Here is a 19,573-nt window from a genome sequence, read left to right as displayed (position 1 = left end):
GACTTGGTCTCAGAAACTTTCTCTCTCCTATCTTATTGATTCATCTCAATTTCAATTAGATTGTATTATATTGTGTTATCTTGCATTCTGATATCACAGTTAGTAAAATAAGTTTTCCTCCATAGATTGTTGCCGCTGTTTTTTCTCCCTCCCTCCCTCCCTCCCTCCCTCCCTCCCTCCCTCCCTCCCTCCCTCCCTCCCTCCCTCCCTCCCTCCCTCCCTCCCTCCCTCCCTCCCTCCCTCCCTCCCTCCCTCCCTCCCTCCCTCCCTCCCTCCCTCCCTCCCATTTTGAGGGGCCAGGGTGGGGGGAGGGAGAGCAGGGCCTACTGCCCCCCTGTCACAAGCATAGATTGGTCTAGTTAACTCCATGACACTGATACAAGACAGGATGCCATTGGCTTCTTGGCCACCTGGTCACACCTGCTGGCTCATATTTAGCCGACTGTCCATCAGTACACCAAGGTCCCTTTCCATCAGGCAGCTTTCCAGTGACTCCTCCCCAAGCCTCTAGGGTTGCCTGGGGTTGTTGTGACCAAAATGCAGGACCCGGCACTTGGCCCTACTGGAACTCATACAGTTAACCTTGGCCCATCAATCCAGTCTATCCAGGTCTGTTGTAAATAATGCTGACAATTCTAGCATAATTATGATGTATATAATAATATTATACATATTATATAATTTTATATATAACATATATATAATATATATATATACATTTCTAGCATAATATGATATATTTTCAAGTTTGTATACTACTGATCTTGAAGACGTTTTCTAATCTAGAAGATTTTAAGACACAGTGTTATGCATTAATGCATGTGCAGTTTATGGTAGAGCAGTTGATTGCAGCAGTCGCTGTGAACTATTTAGTTCCTTTGTGAACTGCCAAGCATGTATGTTATATAACAGTAAGAGATGCTGTGCCTCACTTTCTATTGCTGTGACATGAAAACAGGGTGTCATCTGATATTAAAAAGAATCTGGTATGACTGGGACTGTTGCTGAACAAGTTATGCAGAGCATCCCACACAGGTCCCTATAGTCATCATGAATTCTATATGTGCTGTTCAGCACATATGTGCTGTTCACTGTTTTGGAAGATAAGGGCATGTCTTGCTGGTTGAAGGCCAAGCATTGAAAAGCTCAAGCTTCAGAAGACTACTGAGGGATCAGGTGCTAACCAATGCTGGAAAAAGAAAATTCTTAACAAACCACAAGGCATTTTAATTAGTGGGTGGTGAAAATACAGTGAATGGTTTTAGTGCTTAGATGCATCTTAATGGAGGTGGAGTTGATAAGAAGTATCCAACTGGAGAAAGGATATTTCAGAGAGAGCCAGCGTAATTACCTGCTTCTTCAAGTAATTATGTGGATTCCTATGTCAAACAGGAGAAATGTGCAGGAGTGTTTGTTTGTTTTTTTTTTATCCTCAGTCTGCTTATCAAGTCTAGTACTGGCCATGTGTGAAGTCTGTTCTGTTTCTTGTTAAACTTGGGTGCCCAGTAGATAATATGGTTACTGGAAACTTGGGCAAGCTAAATGATCCAGTTAATTAAATACAGGGTGGAGTTGCACACTGTGAATTTTGTGCTGATAAATTTCTAGATTATCAGTATTGAAATAGGTATTTACAGCAGCAGATGCACTGGATTATTATAAAAATATTTTTTATCAAAGTGCTGTAAGTGTGGTAATTCCTAAGTTAATATTTCCATTATATTTTTTGTATTATGTTTTATGTATTATCTTTCTCTCTTGCTTTTTTGTGCCAGCAAATATATAAATAAATAAATATGAAAGCCTGTGTGCACAGATATGTTCAGCATCCACAAGCAAAACTAATTATTAGAGATGAAGATATAGATCATCACACACGTCAGACTAACTCTTTAAAATGAGATTGCCTCAAAACATGTGTGATCTCTGTAATGCAGTGTTGCAGTGTACAGGTTCACAGATGCAAACTCATTTCAAATCGATCATTAAACAATCAAAATTTACCAAGATCAGTAGCAGCTGTTGCATTTCAGAATATTCATGTGCTGTGAGAAAATCTTGTGAATCGTCGACAGATGGAACAGGATGCTTATATTATGGATGTGCAGTATGCTTAATTGAAAAGTCCAAAGGAAACTTTGTTCCACCATAGTTATGTCTTTGTTCTTATCTTAATGCAGTACTATGGTGATTTAATTTTATAGTATATGGCATGTTATTTTATTGTTTTTTATATTTGAATTTTGGGTTCTATAATTGTCCATAAAGATATACACAGATCTGTGCAGATCTGTTCCAGATGGGCCAGTTTTCATTTATCAAAGTAATGCATAAATTCTTGACAGTATAAACCATATTCCTGTCAGGGTTTTTACTGAGGTATTTATGCACACTAAATTTTTAGCCTTGAGCAAGAGGTTTTTTTCTTTTGTTTAGTTTTATGGCTCAATTCTGTATACTTAACATGGTGGACTGCACTGATGTATTTTAAAGTGAAAAATGAGCAATCTTATTACATGGTCTATGGTTACAAATGTAGATTACCCTTTAAGATAACTGCTTCTAATGTTTTAGCTGCTTACTGTCCATCAGACATTGCACTTGCATTTTATGGTCTGATTCTGTGGCAGCATCTGTGCAAGGCTAATGGAGAGTAATACGTTCTTTTTTGTTTGTTTTTTCACTATCACAGAAGGAGCTAAAATAAGATTGAATAGTAAAATGTAAATCAGTCCATTGAATTGTTCAGGGAAGATGATTTTCCCAGCACGACAGTACTCATGCACTGCTTGAGTGAGGAATGATGACATAAATTCTTTCTGAAAACCTGAAGAAACGTTTGTGTGAAAAGAAAATAAAAAGTTTAGCTGGTGTTCAAAGTACCAACATACCACAGGTGAGCTGTGAGAGGGGACCAATCTACAATGATCTACCTACATTAGTTTCAAAACATCTGCAATAGTGTAAAGATACCTTTTACACCTTTGCGGCTGTAAATGAGATCAAGCAGTGCATTGTTCTAAATTCTGAATGGAGGAACTGGGGAATGAGGCAAAGTGAGGGAAAAAGTAGGAAAGGAAGTGAATAATAGGTGGGGTAATCAAGTGTGTTAAAGGCCTGAGTCTTGCATTTGCAACAGGAAAAGTTGGAGAGAACTTCCCACTCAGCTTTCATATCACTGGCTTTAGCCTTCAGGGACACATTAAGAGTTGATAAGGTATCTGTTGGGAAAATCAGGCTTTCCTAATCTTTAGTGTTCATGTTGTGTGTTTTAATTTGTTTTAATTCCAGTTGTTCCCATGCTCCTTACATGACGTGTCCTTTACAAATCCAGGATAGCATGCTGGCATGTGGAGGAGGTGAAAGTGAAGATACTATTAGCAAAAGACTTTGGCATCTAAAGCTATCTTTTTTTTTTTTTTTTTTAGTGAATTTTGTATTATGAGTGTGAAACAGAATCCTTGCACCTTTGATAAACTAGTCCAAAGACATGTATGCAACAGAAAACTACAGCGAATTTTTCCTTCACTTAACTTGGTAGGAAAAATTTGTCTGTTATCTCTCTGGAGCTAAAACCCTCAGCCAGAGTCAAATTATTCAGTGGTCTTCAGAACAAAAGTTTCAGGCTGTGCCAATACTTGCCTTCCTGTGCACATGGGCACATCGTAGTTCTAGTGAGCAGAGATTCTTTTGGATCAGTTGTCTTCTGAAATTGTAAGCCAGATCTTTATACCAGTCCAAGTAATTTCTGTTGCATTTCTGTAATAAAAGACTCATAGGGCTCTGGGGAAAACAGAAAACTGTGTGGGTGCCTTGGCAGACAGTGGTTTAAAAATATCTGTGGTCTATGTGGTTTTGTTGGACAAAATGTAGGATTTTCCATCCTGTGGTTTAAATTTCCAAGTGCTGGAGCTTGTAGAATTTGTTTTTCTGAAACGTTCCTTGTGTCTAAAAGCAAGTCCTTACTTACATTTAGTCAGAGCTGGCAGGAGTTGGCTCTGAGAAGGGATAATGGATACTTTGGAATTGTTTAGGGGCCCCAGTTCAGTTGTAAGATATGAGATATAACATATATAAGAGATATAATATATATATATATGTAAGACATATAATATAGTATATATATATGTAAGAGATATAATATATAATGTGTATATATAATATATAATAAAATAATATATATAATATATATGTAAGATATATATATATATAAAAGTACAAACGTTTTAAATGTACAGCGCTCAGTTTTTTCTCAAACAGACAGTGATTAAGGGTGATATCTTTCAAATACTGTTATCCTCATGTACCTGCTCAGTGATACGTGAGAAGGAGAGTTAAAGGTGTGTTGAGAGTTCTTAGTACCTTCGTTATGTGTTGAATCCCACTGGCAGAGCTCCTTGACAAAACCTAAGGGAACTTTTGAGCTGCAGGTTTGTTCAGACTGCTGAGAGAGGTTTCATTCATGACTGTGAGAAGTTCCATGGAGCATAATGCATATGTTAAAGTGCCACTTGACTACCAACAAAGCACATCCCTGCTTAGTTCAAAAGTGGGAGGAGAGTTAATATTTTAATGGCTAAAATTAAGAATCAAACTGGTGAAGTATGATGAAATAGCAAATCTCATTTTGGAAGTTACAGTGTGCCATATGTTTAGACCTAGCATATATTTGCCTTTTTTTTGCATTGTAATGCTCTTACCTTACACTGCTTTTCAAAAGCGGAAAAACCTCAAGCCCCCATTTACATGGAGATTCCTTTGTTTCACCAGTCAGCAGTGCAGATGGTGCTTTCTTCACAATGGATCTTGTTGCAAAGTCCCTCTTGAGAGTAGAGTTTATGGGCATCTTGGGAAAAATGACCAGAGCATCAGAAATTGTACCATTTTGTTATAACAAAAAATAACCAGGTGAAAGTCCCATTGAAAATGAAGTCAATTAATTCAAATAAATAGTGAATTTCACTGAAGTCTCTGGCTTGATTTTCTGACCTTATTTCTCTTTTTGAGTAAAAGAAGCTCCGTCTGGTTTATTAAGCTGAGTGGCTCATGGAAGGCCTGGATATGCCCCATGTGGCATGAGGGAATGGCCAGATGTTTAGGAGTGGGAGAAGAGAAAGGAACAATAAATTTAAGTTTCGCTTGTGACTGACTTTGAACTTGCATTAATAAAGAGAATGACATGCTCTTGAAGGAAGTTTTTTGTTTAAATTTCTTCTGAAAAAGTTCTCTGGATTAAAAGTATGTGTTTTTAAAGCAAGAAATCCCCCAGAGCCAGATATTGTGAAAACATACCTTGCGGATTCGTTAAACTAATCTCAAGGATTGCAGTGGTATTTACTTTCAAGGCATCTTCTTTTAAACTAATTCCTAGCTGATTTACTTTAAGGCGCTGTCAAGAAGGGCATGTTGGAGTTCAGCTGAGTATTTGCTTTCCTGGGTGAGGTGTTTGGGTTGGGAATCATTCATTTTCAGTTCTCCTACATGATCAGTTGTCATCGCTTAGAACATAGCCTGCTTCTGTAGAGTCACAGAGAATACCAAAACGTCTTCACAGTGTGTGACTGTGATTCTTGGTCAAACAAAATATTCTTAATTTCCAGGTGATCTTCTTGATGTTAAGCTTCTTTCAGTCATTGTGTTTCATGTGCTGCCCTTGCAGTGCAAAGCAGCTGCTGGTTGTTTTCTCCCACTAAGCACACAGCCCATCACTTTACCTATTTCTGAGTCAGCTAAATGTCTTAATCTTCTTGATTTCCTTTTTATGTCCCATTTGTACACCTGCCATCTCTGACAGGTTGTTGGGGTTGCGAGTGCTTCTGCATCAACTCACTGGGCTTTGTTTAGGGGCTGAACCTCCATAGCTCAAGTAGAAACCAACATTTCTCAACTTCTTCACCATCTTAGTTTATGTTGAGGAGATTGCAAAATTGCAGCTTCCTCTTACATGCAGAAAGCCTTGCCTCTCTATTTGCCTTTGGGGATTTGTAACAAGTGGTAAAACTCTGACTTTGAGGCTGGCAGCAGCAATCTAATGAGCCCCTTTTCTGAGGTGCTTGAGCTTGGCACAGGCAGTCTTGTCAATACTGGTAGACAGTGGAGGTTTAAAAACAAACAAACAAACAAACAAACAAACAGAAAACCTTGTAGTGCATTTCTGGCTGAGCTCATCAAAGAGGGACCGACATTGGAGTATTTACTGGCTTGGTAATTACTGTTTTTTGGACTTCGCACAAAGAACAGAGCTATGTCTGGCTTCTAAAATGATGATTTGCCATAGCTAAGAGAGAACTACTTAGTTCTTTTACAAATCTTTCATAGTAATGTGCTGCATGTTTGAAGTACCTGGACATTTAACCACTATCAGACATATTAATATTTGATTAATTGAAGACTTTAACAGACAAGTAAAAATAAGATGTGAAAAATAAAAGTTAAAAGAAATGTCACGCTTCTGTGTTTGCTTAGACTTCTGGTATAAAGAGATGAGATGTGAAGATTGTGATAATTACTTTTAAAATAATTGCCACTGTTTATTTACAGTGTTCATTTTATCTGGTCCTGTGCATTTCTTTAAAGGCTAATACTGTAATTACAGCAGCAGTATGAATTATGCGGTTTTTCTTTCAATCCACTTTGCTAAAGCCAAAACTCTTCATGACTTAATTCATGTAAATTGACCTCAGTTCCTTTTTATGTGCCATGTAGATATATATGTATGCTTGTAGGAATATCCTGTAGCTCCTTAGAGCAGATGGGTTTTTATTCTTTGAAAATAGGGTTTTCAATAGATGAACCTACACAGTTCTTTCTAACTGGAGTAGCAGTCATGGTGTGGATTTCTAAGATACCAGTGAGAGATCAGAGAACAAGCTAAGTTATAGAATTATTAAAATATTTCTTTAAAAAATAACCTTTTTTGTGTAAATGGTTTACTATTATGGCTGGTGATATTGAAGGCATTTTGTTCAGAGTTCTTCTGATCCATTGTCTCTGGGACTCAGTCTGATTGCATATCTTATGAATTCCTCAACAGTTCTTCTTATTTATTAATATGTATTATTATTAGCACTAGTATTAAACATGAAGTGATACATTTCTGTTCTTGGTTTGACAAAATAGTGAATTAAGTTATTACACAAAACTGTTTTCTTTTGGGAGTTGTCCTATCAGTCTGATCTTAACTATTCCTTTCAGTTTAATAAAAATTAACATTTCACTATGGTTATTATTTTGTTTTGCTAATTCCTTACAGGAATTTTTTCACTTCGTAAGATTATCATGGTTTTCTTTTCAGTCGATTAAATTCATACTCCTTCAGTAATGGCTATCATACATGTAGGCTTTGTATTTTAAAAGCATGGAAGTTGGCACTCAAATCTCTTTCATTTTTAATTAATTGGAGCAGTTTGACTTGTGTTTCACTTATACAAATTCTTCAAAGGCTAAGCTATTTAGTGACAAATTTGTAGTTGTCCTTATATCAATGTTTTCCCTTGTTATTTATCAGATTAGTGAGCTAAAGTTTGGGTTGTATATAATCACAGTAGTAAGATCCAGTGCCTTCCCCTAATGTGTGAATTTTCTGTTTGGAATTATTTCATAAAATATTTCATACTGTCTGTTGTAGAATAAAGGTTACATTTTGTAAACCATTCCTTCCTGAGTTTTAATAAGATTAAAACAGGATGGATAAGGAATTCAGTACCTTGTGATTGAGCAATGTATTCTTTTATGGATCTTTTTAGTGGTTAGACTGTGACTTATTGGAACAGCCAAATATGAAAATCTGTTATGTGTTATTTTGGCTTGGCAGAAATAATGCAAAGAACTGTCAAAAGCAAAGAATATGCAGAAGCTGTAATTTCCTTTTTACCACTGAAGAATAGATTTGGCCAGAGTATGCCTTTAATGCTAATCTATCTCTGTGTGGCCAAACAGATTTTTGGAACCTTTTTTTAGTATATTTACTTTCTTTTCACTTCAAGCCAAATGTTAAAAAAATGTTGGCTTTTTTTTTTTTTTTTTTTTTTTTTTGAGTCTGTGTAAGGTGGTGATGTTTAAAAAAACAAAACAAAACACACACACACAAAAAAAAAAACAACTCGGATACTTGTTTGTTCCAACTGTATTTTTTGTAACTTTATATCATTTTAAATTTTTATATCATTTAAAATTCTCCAACGGTACCAAAAGAATGCATTACAAAATTCGACCGTTTAGCTGGCTTTGTAAAAAAAAAACTTAATTTCAGGCTTTATTAAACTGATAAAAGCATATTATTCCTTCTACACATCTAACAGAAAGTGATTTCCTCTTTTGTTTATAGTGGAGCCGTGCTATTTAAGCCTTCTTAGCTGATGACTAGAAATACTTCTATCTTAAAGCATTAATTTGATTTATTTAATATAATATCTCCTCCTCCTTTGCCTGAACACATTTGTTTGAACATCTTGAGTACTTCAAAAGGATGGGACAGACTTATTCATGCTGTACATGTCTTTCCATGGCTTTTGGTTTGGAATAAAACAATTAAATCTCTCTTTCTACTGTTTCGATTCCATACAGATGACAGCATCTCAGCTGCAAGCACATCTGATGTCCAAGACCGACTTTCAGCCTTAGAGCTGAGAGTACAACAACAAGAAGATGAAATCACTGTCCTAAAAGCAGCATTGGCTGATGTGTTAAGGCGCCTTGCTATCTCTGAAGACCATGTAGCTTCTGTGAGAAAATCAGCTCCAAGTAAAGGTAAGCTCATGTTCAGTAAATTTTTTGAGTCTGAAAGTTATCATTTAATACGTTTTCCATTGGTAACTTTTTCTTTCCCCTTTTTGTTTGGACAAGCAGGTATATTTTGTGTGAAACAGTGCTCTTTTTTTGTCAAGGATTATTTAAAAATTTTAAAACACGTTCAACAACAGCAACAAGAAAAGCAAAACAAGAAAAACCCTATTTGCACTAATTTGTCTATATTTGCATGAATATTTTGTGATTATTTTTTTTCCCATGAACATTTCGTTTTCCGTTTTGGATAACTATTTGCATTGTTATTGGAATTTACTCCGACTTTAAACTAGAGAGGGAGAACTGCAGCTATGTATGTTGGTGATATATGTTAGACCTACAACTAAATAAAAGTTTAGTCGTGTTTCAGATAATTTACAGTTCTAGTTCATCATAAATGCATTTATCTCCACGAAATCATGCAGTCCAGAATTTGCTGGACTCTTTCTCTGTATGTCAGCTTTCAAGTTCAGCTATTACGCCAATGCTGGTGTAACGCTGAACTGACACACCATACCCTGTGTTTGTTAAAGTGGCTGTGTTGTACAGGCTGAAAATGCAAAAGCTGAAAATGCTGAAAGTTTGAATTGTTTTAGCTATGGCAGAGAGATCAAATTGCTTAATTAAGTGTTTTTGCAGTCCCTCTGCCAGATGGAAGGAAGTGATGGCGCTTAATTGGCTTGGGTTGTGAATCCTGCCATTCTCTCTTACTCGCTAAATGGTAGACTGTTGTCATCACTGCTTATAAATGCAGCTTTATCTGTATGATACGCATCTCCGATCTCATCAAGATTGAGACATCCTTGTCTAACTCTTTAAATTAAGCTGAAGCAAGTATTTCAGCTAAATCAGTCTTTGCTGTCTGCTATCTATTAGGACAAAAAGAAAATGTCTGGGAAACCGTGAGCAAAAGGAATGCAACACAGAACCTTCTTCCTTTTTATGTGCAGGGGAACTGAGATGTGCACAAGTACGGATAAAGACTTTTGTCTTGGAAGTGTATGATATCCAGAAAACGTGATGCACATGCCTTGTTCTGCAGAATGACTTGTAGCTGTCTCCTTCTGGGGATACAGGAGGTCTTGGGGCCATAACAGGTTCTGCAGGTCAATTTCTTTAGTGAGAAATAAATATTTTTTTTTTTTCCTAGAGAGGAAGAGGGAAGATTCTAAATATCTTCAACTTCATGAAGTTTCTAGTAATTAATGACAGCGGCAGTAACTGAGGAAAAAAAAAAAAGTGGATGGGAGGGAAGAAGGGTGAGATGAATGCATAAAAGCTTATACATTGAACATAGTTGAATCATGACTAAATTGACACTGCATTTAAGTTGCCTGTGATGTGAACTCGTCTTCAGTTGCCTAATGTAACCATGCAACGCTTAGCTTCACTGTTTACCATAAAATCAGCTGCGTATTGACGGCATAAAGGTATCACAAAAGAAAAAGACTGTATACAGATGTGGGAGGTGGAGAATGAACTAGATATCAATATTGTTTTGGACTTAAATTTCAGTATTTTATTAAATATTTCAAAATAAAATCACGCATAGCTTTTTGTGATGCTGTGGGTGGTTATTTTGCTTTCTGTATTTTAACTGCATTCAGTTGGTGGGGAACCCTCGAAACATTTTAACAAAGGGAAACGTACTGTATTCCTGAATGAACAGGATTGGCAGAAGATCTGAATTGTCATACAAAAATAATATAAGCATTGATTTTAATTTTTCTTTGAAGTATTTCATGGGTGTTTAACAGGCTTTTACTTGTTAAGTCATGGTTGTTACAAAGGTTATTGTAATTCTCCAAAACACTTTCTGGTGTTCGTGATTCTGTCAAGAGTATAGTTTCTGCATTTCAGCAATTAGTTTCATATCAAATAATACAGTGTGTTGCTTTTTTTCCAATTTCATTAAATTTTCATACTTCACAGAAGTATGTCTCTAAAGCAGTACTTGCTTTATACGTGCTGTCATTATTATTGAGTAACAACAAAAGATGTGCATGTTTTTCTGAATACATTGAGAGATATGTTTAATTTGAAGCGTGGCAAGAAAGTGAGATATATTGTTCTGAAATAAACTGAGAAGTAATGGGACTAGAGAAAAAAAGACATCCTGAATCTTTCCATCAGAGTTTTAATCTGAGTAGCAGACGATATCTAGCCTGCTTTGAAAGAGTATCTCCTACTTGCTGCTGAAATGTTTTCTAAAGCCTCAGTGTTTTTTCTATAACCAGTTCAGCAGTGTCCTTGAAGAGAGATTTTTCATAAGCTAAAAATAAGTGCTGTGAGGAGACCAGTTCATGCTGAAAAGACCAAATACAGATCACTTTTCTTTACAAGGAGAGTGGTTAGGCCCTGGAACGGGCTGCCCAGGAGGTTGTGGATGCCCCGTCCTTGGACGTGTTCAAGGCCAGGTTGGACGGGGTCCTGGGCAACCTGATCTGAATGTGTATGTTTGGTGGCCCTGCTAGGCAGGGGGGTTGGAACTACATGATCCTTGAGGTCCCTTCCAACCCGGGTGATTCTGTGATTCTGTGACTTTTAAACTGATATTTCTCATTCTGAAGTCAGTATACTAACTTGGTGCAAGAAGAGATCTCTTCATCCTTTATGGTTATTATGCCTGCAATGCATATCTGGAAAGCTAATTCTTCTGTTACTTTTTATACCCTTTATTTTACATTGAGTGATTGAGTCAACCACAGCAGAGGCTAGAATTTCTTGCATTATCCTTGTAGTCTTTGTTTTTCCTTTTTTTTACATAGTTTTTGTTGCATACTTATTTTGAATGTAGTCCAGTCTTCAGTGAAAAATTTGACGGAGGCAAGGGTAGATTTCTATTTATGCTGCATGGTCTATCATTTAGCTGGTTACTGCCCACAATTTAGGCTGTCCATCCGCAACTCAGAAGCAAGCTGCTGTTCATGTGATGCTAGGTGATCTGCAAACTGCTTGAGATAAGGCAGAGAGTTTTTACGCCATTTTAGTGTCTCCTAGTCAAGCATGAAGTGCAGGCACTAGATAAGGGAAGTACCTAGTTGCAGCAGAATTAGCATGTGTTCTGCTATTGCACAGTGGACAGCACACAGTGTTGGTGTGGCTTGTCTTCCTCTTTAGTTTTTCTCAATATAAAATCATTCCAAACAGAAAATCTTTTCAAAATGAAAAGGCTATGATAATACATTTGCATCTCTGCAAATAGCTACAAATTTCTACAGACTAGCAAAATAGCCACGTCTGAAGATAGTGTTGAAGGTTCTTAGAAATATGGAAGGTGCTGGTTAGGGAATAAGTCCTTAGCAGCTACAGGGTTTGGGGGAGGGAGATTGTGTTGTATGGGTGAGTTTGGGTTTGTAGTCTTTTTTTTTCTTTCTTTCCTTTTTTTTTTTTTTTTTTTTTTTTTAATTTAATAAAAGACTGAGCAAAGAGTTTTTCTTTGTAAGTTCTTTGTTTTTAGCAGCTCTGTGCTCTCATTGCCACATCTATCTGATGTTGATGTATGATTGGTGCTGTTAAAATTCTCAAAACAAAGCTTACCTGGACATTGAAGAAAAGGAAAATGTAAGGCAGCCTGGTGCCTGTGGCTGCCAGCAATATAGGTTGTCTCACAGATGGTGTCTGGTAAACCTATTAAAACCTTTGAGGATGTCACAATGTATGTAACAGAAGAATTCATCCCTCAAAGTCTTGGTGTGTCTCACAATGGCACCAGTAAAATTGTTCAGGCTCATCATGTTGCTGGGGTAGGAGCTGTTGCCTGAAAGAGTGGCTGACAATGAGAAAGTACACCCTCATCTCTGCCCATAGAGTTCATGTACTTTCTCTAGACTTGGAAGTAAGGAGGAGGCTTGTCACAGACTAGCCCCCTGGAGGAACATTTCCACTTTATGAACGAGAACTGATGTAAAATAGTCAAATAACTTGCAAGCAAATTTAAGTCACAAAGTAAAATTGAAGCGATGGTAGCATTTTGAAGAGAGGTTCTCCCATGACAGTGAGGAGTAGAAACCAAGAGGCATTTATTTTATTTATGGTAGAGGTCTTGGGGATCTGCATTAGCAACTGCAATTGGAAATGCAATTTTTTTAAATTTATTCAATGAGTTTTTCTAGTAGGAACCTGAGAGTTTTCTGTGCTTTTCTGCAATCTTCTCTGGTGCAAAATGTCTATTCAACATCTCCACAATGAGAAAAATTCTGAAGTACTATCTTGTGTCATATTCCATCTCAGTTCTCTAATATAAGCAAAATGTTTCAGTTATGTTTTCTACCTCCTATCAACAATGGTTTCACTTTCATAACGTGCCATCATTTTAATTTATATTTAAAAAATGGCTTCCAGTGTTCAGTAAGTTTAGCTAGTGAAAGCATAAGATAGGCTTTGATTAGTGGTTTTAGTTTTAAAACATTGTAATTGCATAGTTGTTCTTTTAACATGGTACGTGTTTATATTATCTAATTATTAAATGCTAGCAGTACTGAAAATGAAAATGCAGATTGGAAAATGTTCATCGTAAAGACAGATTATAGGCACTTATCCATGGCATTAATACTTACCTGGCATGCTTGTACGTGTGTCTTTTACTCTTGGGAATAGTCCAACTAAAGTATGCTCACATAACCAGTAATGACACTCCTGAGGTCTTAATGGGTTTCCCAGGTACTGGTTTTAGTGCCATCTCTTCTTTCTGGAATTCATTTTTTTTTCTACTCTACTTCCCCATTTTTTCCTGTCTTCTGCTTTTCTTCTGCCTTCTTTAATCTCTTGCTTCTGCTGTACTTTTCTTGATGTTCTTCATCTATTCAAAGTAGTTGAATCTAGAGCGTGTTAATTAACTCAAGATCATTGAGCAGCTAAACTAAGTTGAAGGAAAGAGAAGTGAAGAGGAAAGTAGATTTTCTTTTATTTAACTTCTGCAGCATACTAATCCTGTTCAGTGGATTGTTTTTCAGTTGTGGTGATAAGTACCCTTAGTCTTTTTCCATATGCTTCTGCCAGTTTTGGACATGCCTTCAGTTATTTGTGTGGGTTTGGGTTTTTTTTTTTTTGTTTGTTTGTTTGTTTGTTTTTTGTTTTGTATTGTTTTGTTTTAGAAGTGTGGACTAATACTTCTGAGATACTGCTCTACTATTCTCCATGATGCTTCTCAAGCTATGAATTGCAACTTTGAATAGCTAAACAGTGCAGTTAGCTTTTCCAAAGCAAAAACTGTCTTGTTTTTTATAACACTTCAGTAGCTTTTTTCAAGACTCTTTGCCTGAATTTATGAAATTGTTTCAAAATACCATGGATACTTTTTTTTTTTTTTTTCTTTTTTAAATTTCCTCTGCTTGAATACAGCTCATTTGGAATTGCTCAAAGACAAAAGTATACCAAAGTGATAGAATGTTAGGAAGGTGGGAGAAAAAGTGCTATGTGGTTTGAATAAGCTGTTGGTTCTCTCACACCAAGGAAGTCTTCAGTTTACCTCAGGAATAGATTTTAATTCTTCTACTAGGAGTGTGGCTCTCCTAGACTTTTGGGAACATAACACTTGAAAAACTAGTTTTGTCTGTTGAAGGAGTAGTTATAGTAAAAAATATATATATTGATGTATATACATTGATAGGTACAAAAATATGTAAGAAATCTGTAAATAGATATTATTTCTTAGCTTTGTAATTAATGTAACTACTGAGACAATTTTGCATGCACTGAAAGGTACTTAGGCTTTATATATTTTTTCAAACCAGTTCATTTTAAAAACCTCTATTTAAATTGCTCTTTTCCTTTTAATTGGAAAAGACAAACTGGGTTTATTTAAAAAAAAAAATTAAAAAACCTGAAACTTTTTCAAGTAGAAGTAGTTGATTTAAGAAGACTTTCAAAACTTAATTTTGACTTTATGTTGAATTATTATGTGAGTTTAAATATAATCAATTAGCAGGAAAAGAAGTTGACTTGTTTTTCCTGATTTATATTGTTCATTATTGGAGAATTGGTACCTCATTCTGACCTGTGACTTCTGCTCATGGGATAGAAGAACAGAACTTTTTTTTTTGTCTAGGATATCTAGAATTTATCTTACGTGATGAAACAGTTGAATGCACCAAAGTCCTGAAGGAATTTTTTCCTGCTTCCTCTTTTCAAGTGCTTAGTGCTCCCAAGTCTTTGCCAGTCTTCCATCAGCTGAGTGTCGTCTTGTCCTTTGAATGCTTGGAAACAAAGAAGCAATGACAGCAGCTTTAATATAATTTATTAATAAGATCTTGAAGTTTAAATTCATCTTGCTTTCAAGTTTTTATGGCTTTATTTTGGGAAGAACTGATAAAGCCTTATGTTCTGCTACCCTATTAAAGGCTCACCTCTGTGGGTTGTCTAGTGACTAATAGTGGAGTTAAGTATAGATGGTACATGCATTTGGTATGAGTAACAAAGTGGGTTTCTGTTTTTCAAGCTTTCAGTTTTATTTGCACAAAACACCTATGCGTCAATATATTTTTAAATACATAGGTATATTTTATAAATTTTGGTAAAAATAAAGTATTTAAGTATATGGTTTTTGATATCATATGCTTTATTGCTATATTAAAAAAAAAAAAGGCTTAAAAATGATATAAGCAAATCTTTTTTGGTTTGTTTTTCTTAGAAATAACTCGTTTGAGGTTTTTTTTTTAAATCCCCTTGGATGACATGTACAGAGAAGATACTTTAACAGGTCTACATCAGTTAAATGAAATTATCCTAAGAAGAGAAAGAAGGTTTTGGCTTTTCTTTGGAAGGCAGTTTACCTGTCAGGATCAGATGAGGATACTCATCTAATTAGTATGGATAACGCAAGAGAAGGTGATAATAAACTATAACCAGTTCAGAGAAGAGAAATGAATTACTAGCTTCAGCTTTAGTATGTTGGAAAGAAAAGCTATTGTGTTATCATGAGATGTGTGTTTTCAAAACTTATCGCTGTCTTTTACAGCTATGCCTCGGTTTTCCCACAGTTAGCTAATCAAGGCTGATAAAGGAGTGGAAATATATTATCAGTTTGTTGTGTCCTGTGTTTTTTCCTGATCCTACTTATCTTTCTTTCTCACACATGTATACTTGACAGATGTTAATGAAATACTTCTTTGAACTCAACAGATACTAGTTAATGAAAACTATCAGAACTGAGATGAACCTACTATCCATAAAACATATTTTTACTACTTTGATCTCTGACAATTTGGCTTTAATCCTGGTCACCCTGCGCTGGATTTCATTGTACATTCAGTTTATGTCTGGCTTTTGTTCCAAAGCTGCAGATAAAGTGGAGTACTGTTCTGAAAATTTTCAGACTGTTTATTCTAGAAGGAGACATCCAATGCGATACTGGGGAGATATGCAATCTGAATGCTGGGACGACTCAGTTGTCCATATCAGTCCATTGATATGGAAATTATATTTTCCTGAGTTTCTTTGTTATTACGTAGGTTTCTGAAGCAACTTTACTTTACCTGCAGTAAAATACAGTGAAGAGGAAGATTGTGACATTACTAATTTTTGAAACCATCTAACTACAGAGGTCCTCTGATTAAAAGTCATGAAGTTGACTGCCTTGGGCCAGCTTGGGCTCTCACTCTGGCTGAGAAGAGTCTGTGTTATCTGTCCTGATGGAGAGCCAGAATTTAATGCTCTGCTGCCTGGGACTTGTACAGGGCTTAAACTGGTCTTCTTTTGTTGTAACAATTGAAAATCAAAATGTTTTTTGTTTGCATACAATTAGATACATACTTGATTTTTTTCCCTTTAAAGACAAATTTTCTGATGGTAATGTTTAGAATACTTAGCAGAATTATAATGCATTTTGTAGAGTTTGGGAGGGGCTTATTTCTTAAATGTGTTAGTATTTGAGGGTGTTTGTGTTTTCTGTGTTTGTGTGCAGATTTTTACATTTTGTTGTAAGGCATCAAACTGCCACTGAACAAAGTTTTATTTTTGATTGTAAAAGAGAGTCTGATTTATTTTGACACATAAAAAAAAAAAAAAAAAAAAAAAATCAAATTTGACCAATGCAATTCCCAAGATTTTTGTTGTTTTGGTCTGAATTAAAATGTTTTAAAGAAATGAATGGTGAGATTCTGTACCTTGCTTGAAGGACTGCTATTCTTTATGCTTTTCAGTGAATGCTTTGCTGGCAGAATTGAGAATTGCCACTATTATGCCTCCAGATTTCTATTTCTGGAAGGCTGCACTAGTGCTGTTTGGGTAGGCACTGATCTATTATGATGAGGAGACAGAGATGTTAAGGTCATGTGCAGTTCACAAGTGAATCATAGGCCCTGATATTATGCATCTCCACAAAGAAGATGATTTACTTTGTCAGCGAAAATAAAAGAATCTAATTTATAGGTTTCTAATGCTAAAAGTGCCTTTTCAGCTTGTATGCTCTTGTTCTTGCAATTCAAGCTTAAGAAGGGAGTAAAAATCTGTTGAGTTTTGTTGGTTTTGTATGGTTTATTAACCTTTGAAATCTATATTGCAAATATGTCCAATAAAATGGTCTCTAAGAAGTGCAGAGTTGGAAGAAACTAAGTAGAGCTGATTTGTGAAGAATTTAAGAAGAATAGTAGTGATCTCTGCAGTGTTTCTGCACTTAAGTATCATTACTTTCTTCAGGTTTCCTTCAATCTTGTTTCTGGGATATTCTGTGTGCTCTGTTGGTCTCTTGCAATGTGAATTTTAGATAGTGTCCCTTTTGTGTTGCTTGGTGCAATTGAATCAGGATGCAGTCAGCTCATGTCTGCCCATTTCTGCTTCCAGTCAAGTAGTTCTGAAACCCAATATTCCCTTGGCACATCTCCCTCATATGTAACGCACTTGTTTAAGCATTATTTTGTCCCTGAACCTACTTGACAGAACCACAGTCAGATAAATTGACCAAAGCTGGTATTGTTTTAATGATATGTCCACGTGTGTTTGCCTTCCATGTACAGAGCTGTTGATTCTTCCTGACTGCTTTGACATGTGGCTTCATGCCTTATTTATTTCGCACTATTCCAAGCCTGCCGTGATCACAGATGTATGATTTTCCTGTCAGTCGTGTCCGTTGTGCTTGCTGCTGAAGCCTGAGTGACTGGACATCATGACCCCATGGGGATCAGTTACAATTTGCTGTTTATGCAGTGGGGATGTGGCACAGAGATGTGGACAGAAATGGCTACTAATTATTGGGTGCTTTTTCTTTTTTTTTTTTTTTTTTTTTTTTTCCTCCTGTGCATGGGATGCTCTAGAAGGGAAAAGCACAAATTTGGAACTACAGGGAAAGGAGCACAAAACTCTTTTCTGAAATGTTAGGTTCCAGTAAAATACCATGTATTTCCCTGGCTGTGGCAGAGGCAGGTCAAGGTGCTGATTGTCAGCTAGCATTCACCCCTTTAGATAGAAGAGCTCCCTCCCCGCTTTTTTGTAGTCTCCTCCCACATTCACTGCATATTTTCAAACTTCTCATTGAGAGAAGTGGGCATCTGATGGACAGCCTTCCTCACATACACCTTGATTCAATCAACAGAGAATCTGCAGTATGCTTTGCAGAGTGCTCACTGGGTGAGGCAGATGTTCAATGGAGTAAACCATATCAGAAATTTAATAACTTATTAAAATAATTAATAACACATGTGCTAAAAGGTAGACCTTTTTAAGATGAAAATGGGCAGCTGAAAATAAACAGAAAACTTTAATATTTGAATCCTTACTATCACAACCCTGAGGGGTTACTTTAAGGAATATCATTTAGGGGATAACTTGAATCGTGTAGTATAGAAAGGGCTTCTGTCTGCAACTTCTTTGGGCTTAAGTGGGGAAACAAAACAAAACAAAAAAAATAGAAAAACCAACAGGTTGAAAGCAACACACCTCGTGTGGTATTGTCTGTGAACTATGATGGTGCTGAAAAAATGTTGGAGTTATCTGATCTGCTCTACTGCAGCTGTACAATTTACCAAGGCTAGCCATAATCTATCTATAATTCTCTCTGTGGATCACAACTAGAAAGAGATGTGACATGTCACTGAATGAAGCTATATGCTGTCATTGTGGCAGTAGAGGATGTCTCCTGTCATAGTGAATCCTTGCCTTTCTCTATGTGTCTCGGGTCTCCCTTCTCCAGCTATCTAGATTAAGGCTGTCATGAATGTATGCCAGTGGATACCAGCTGGTTGGTTGGTGCTGGGACTGCTACTGTGGAATTACCAGGTCCCCCTCTGAAAATTTATGGTTTCTCTGATAGATCTTTGAGACAGATATTTAAAGCCTAAAACCTTCTGCTCTTCATTTTCATTTCCTAGGTCAGCCAAGCCTCCGAGAAGCTATCTCGATGTCCTGTATTACCAATGGGAGTACAGGAAGCAGGAAAACAAGCCACAGTTCCTCTGTATCTGTTGCCAGAAAAGAAACTTTTTCATCTGCTGCAAAAAGGTACCAACTGGTTACTAAAATTGAGATCCCATCTTATAAAGTGAAATGGGAATGTGATGTGTAATAACGCAAAAATAAGCTTTGGAAACATGCCGTGTTGTTCGCCAGCTTACAGCAAGGTTCTAAAAAGAATTCGTAAATAGAGAGTATCTCTATAGTATATATTGGCTAAAATGCATTCTCAGCAAGAGACAGAAGGGGCAAATATACTTTAGTGTGAATGGAAAACTTTCCTTCTGGTATTCATCCAGATCTTTTTCTTTCCGCCCCCAAGGAGACTAAAGATGAAACTGAGTTAATTGTCTTGAGTGTAAATAGCAGACAATAGTAAAGTAGTGATGAAACAATAGTGAAT

The 19,573-nt window shown here is 36.4% G+C and overlaps 1 protein-coding gene across 6 annotated transcripts in view; it reads left to right on the top strand.

The window, feature by feature from the left end:
- Positions 1 to 19,573, top strand: part of EML4 (EMAP like 4) — a 153,961-nt gene that overhangs the window by 74,015 nt on the left and 60,373 nt on the right. For all 6 annotated transcript variants that reach the window (XM_052683519.1, XM_052683424.1, XM_052683166.1 and 3 more), the window contains exons 2-3: positions 8,566 to 8,748; positions 19,089 to 19,218. In XM_052683519.1, the coding sequence (XP_052539479.1) occupies positions 8,566 to 8,748; positions 19,089 to 19,218 (313 nt within the window). The remainder of the gene's footprint in view (positions 1 to 8,565; positions 8,749 to 19,088; positions 19,219 to 19,573) is intronic.

This window comes from Tympanuchus pallidicinctus, unplaced genomic scaffold (assembly GCF_026119805.1).
Source record: "Tympanuchus pallidicinctus isolate F22 unplaced genomic scaffold, pur_lepc_1.0 scaffold1, whole genome shotgun sequence".
Taxonomy (NCBI): Eukaryota; Metazoa; Chordata; class Aves; order Galliformes; family Phasianidae; genus Tympanuchus; species Tympanuchus pallidicinctus.
This window is presented reverse-complemented; position numbering and strand designations above follow the sequence as displayed.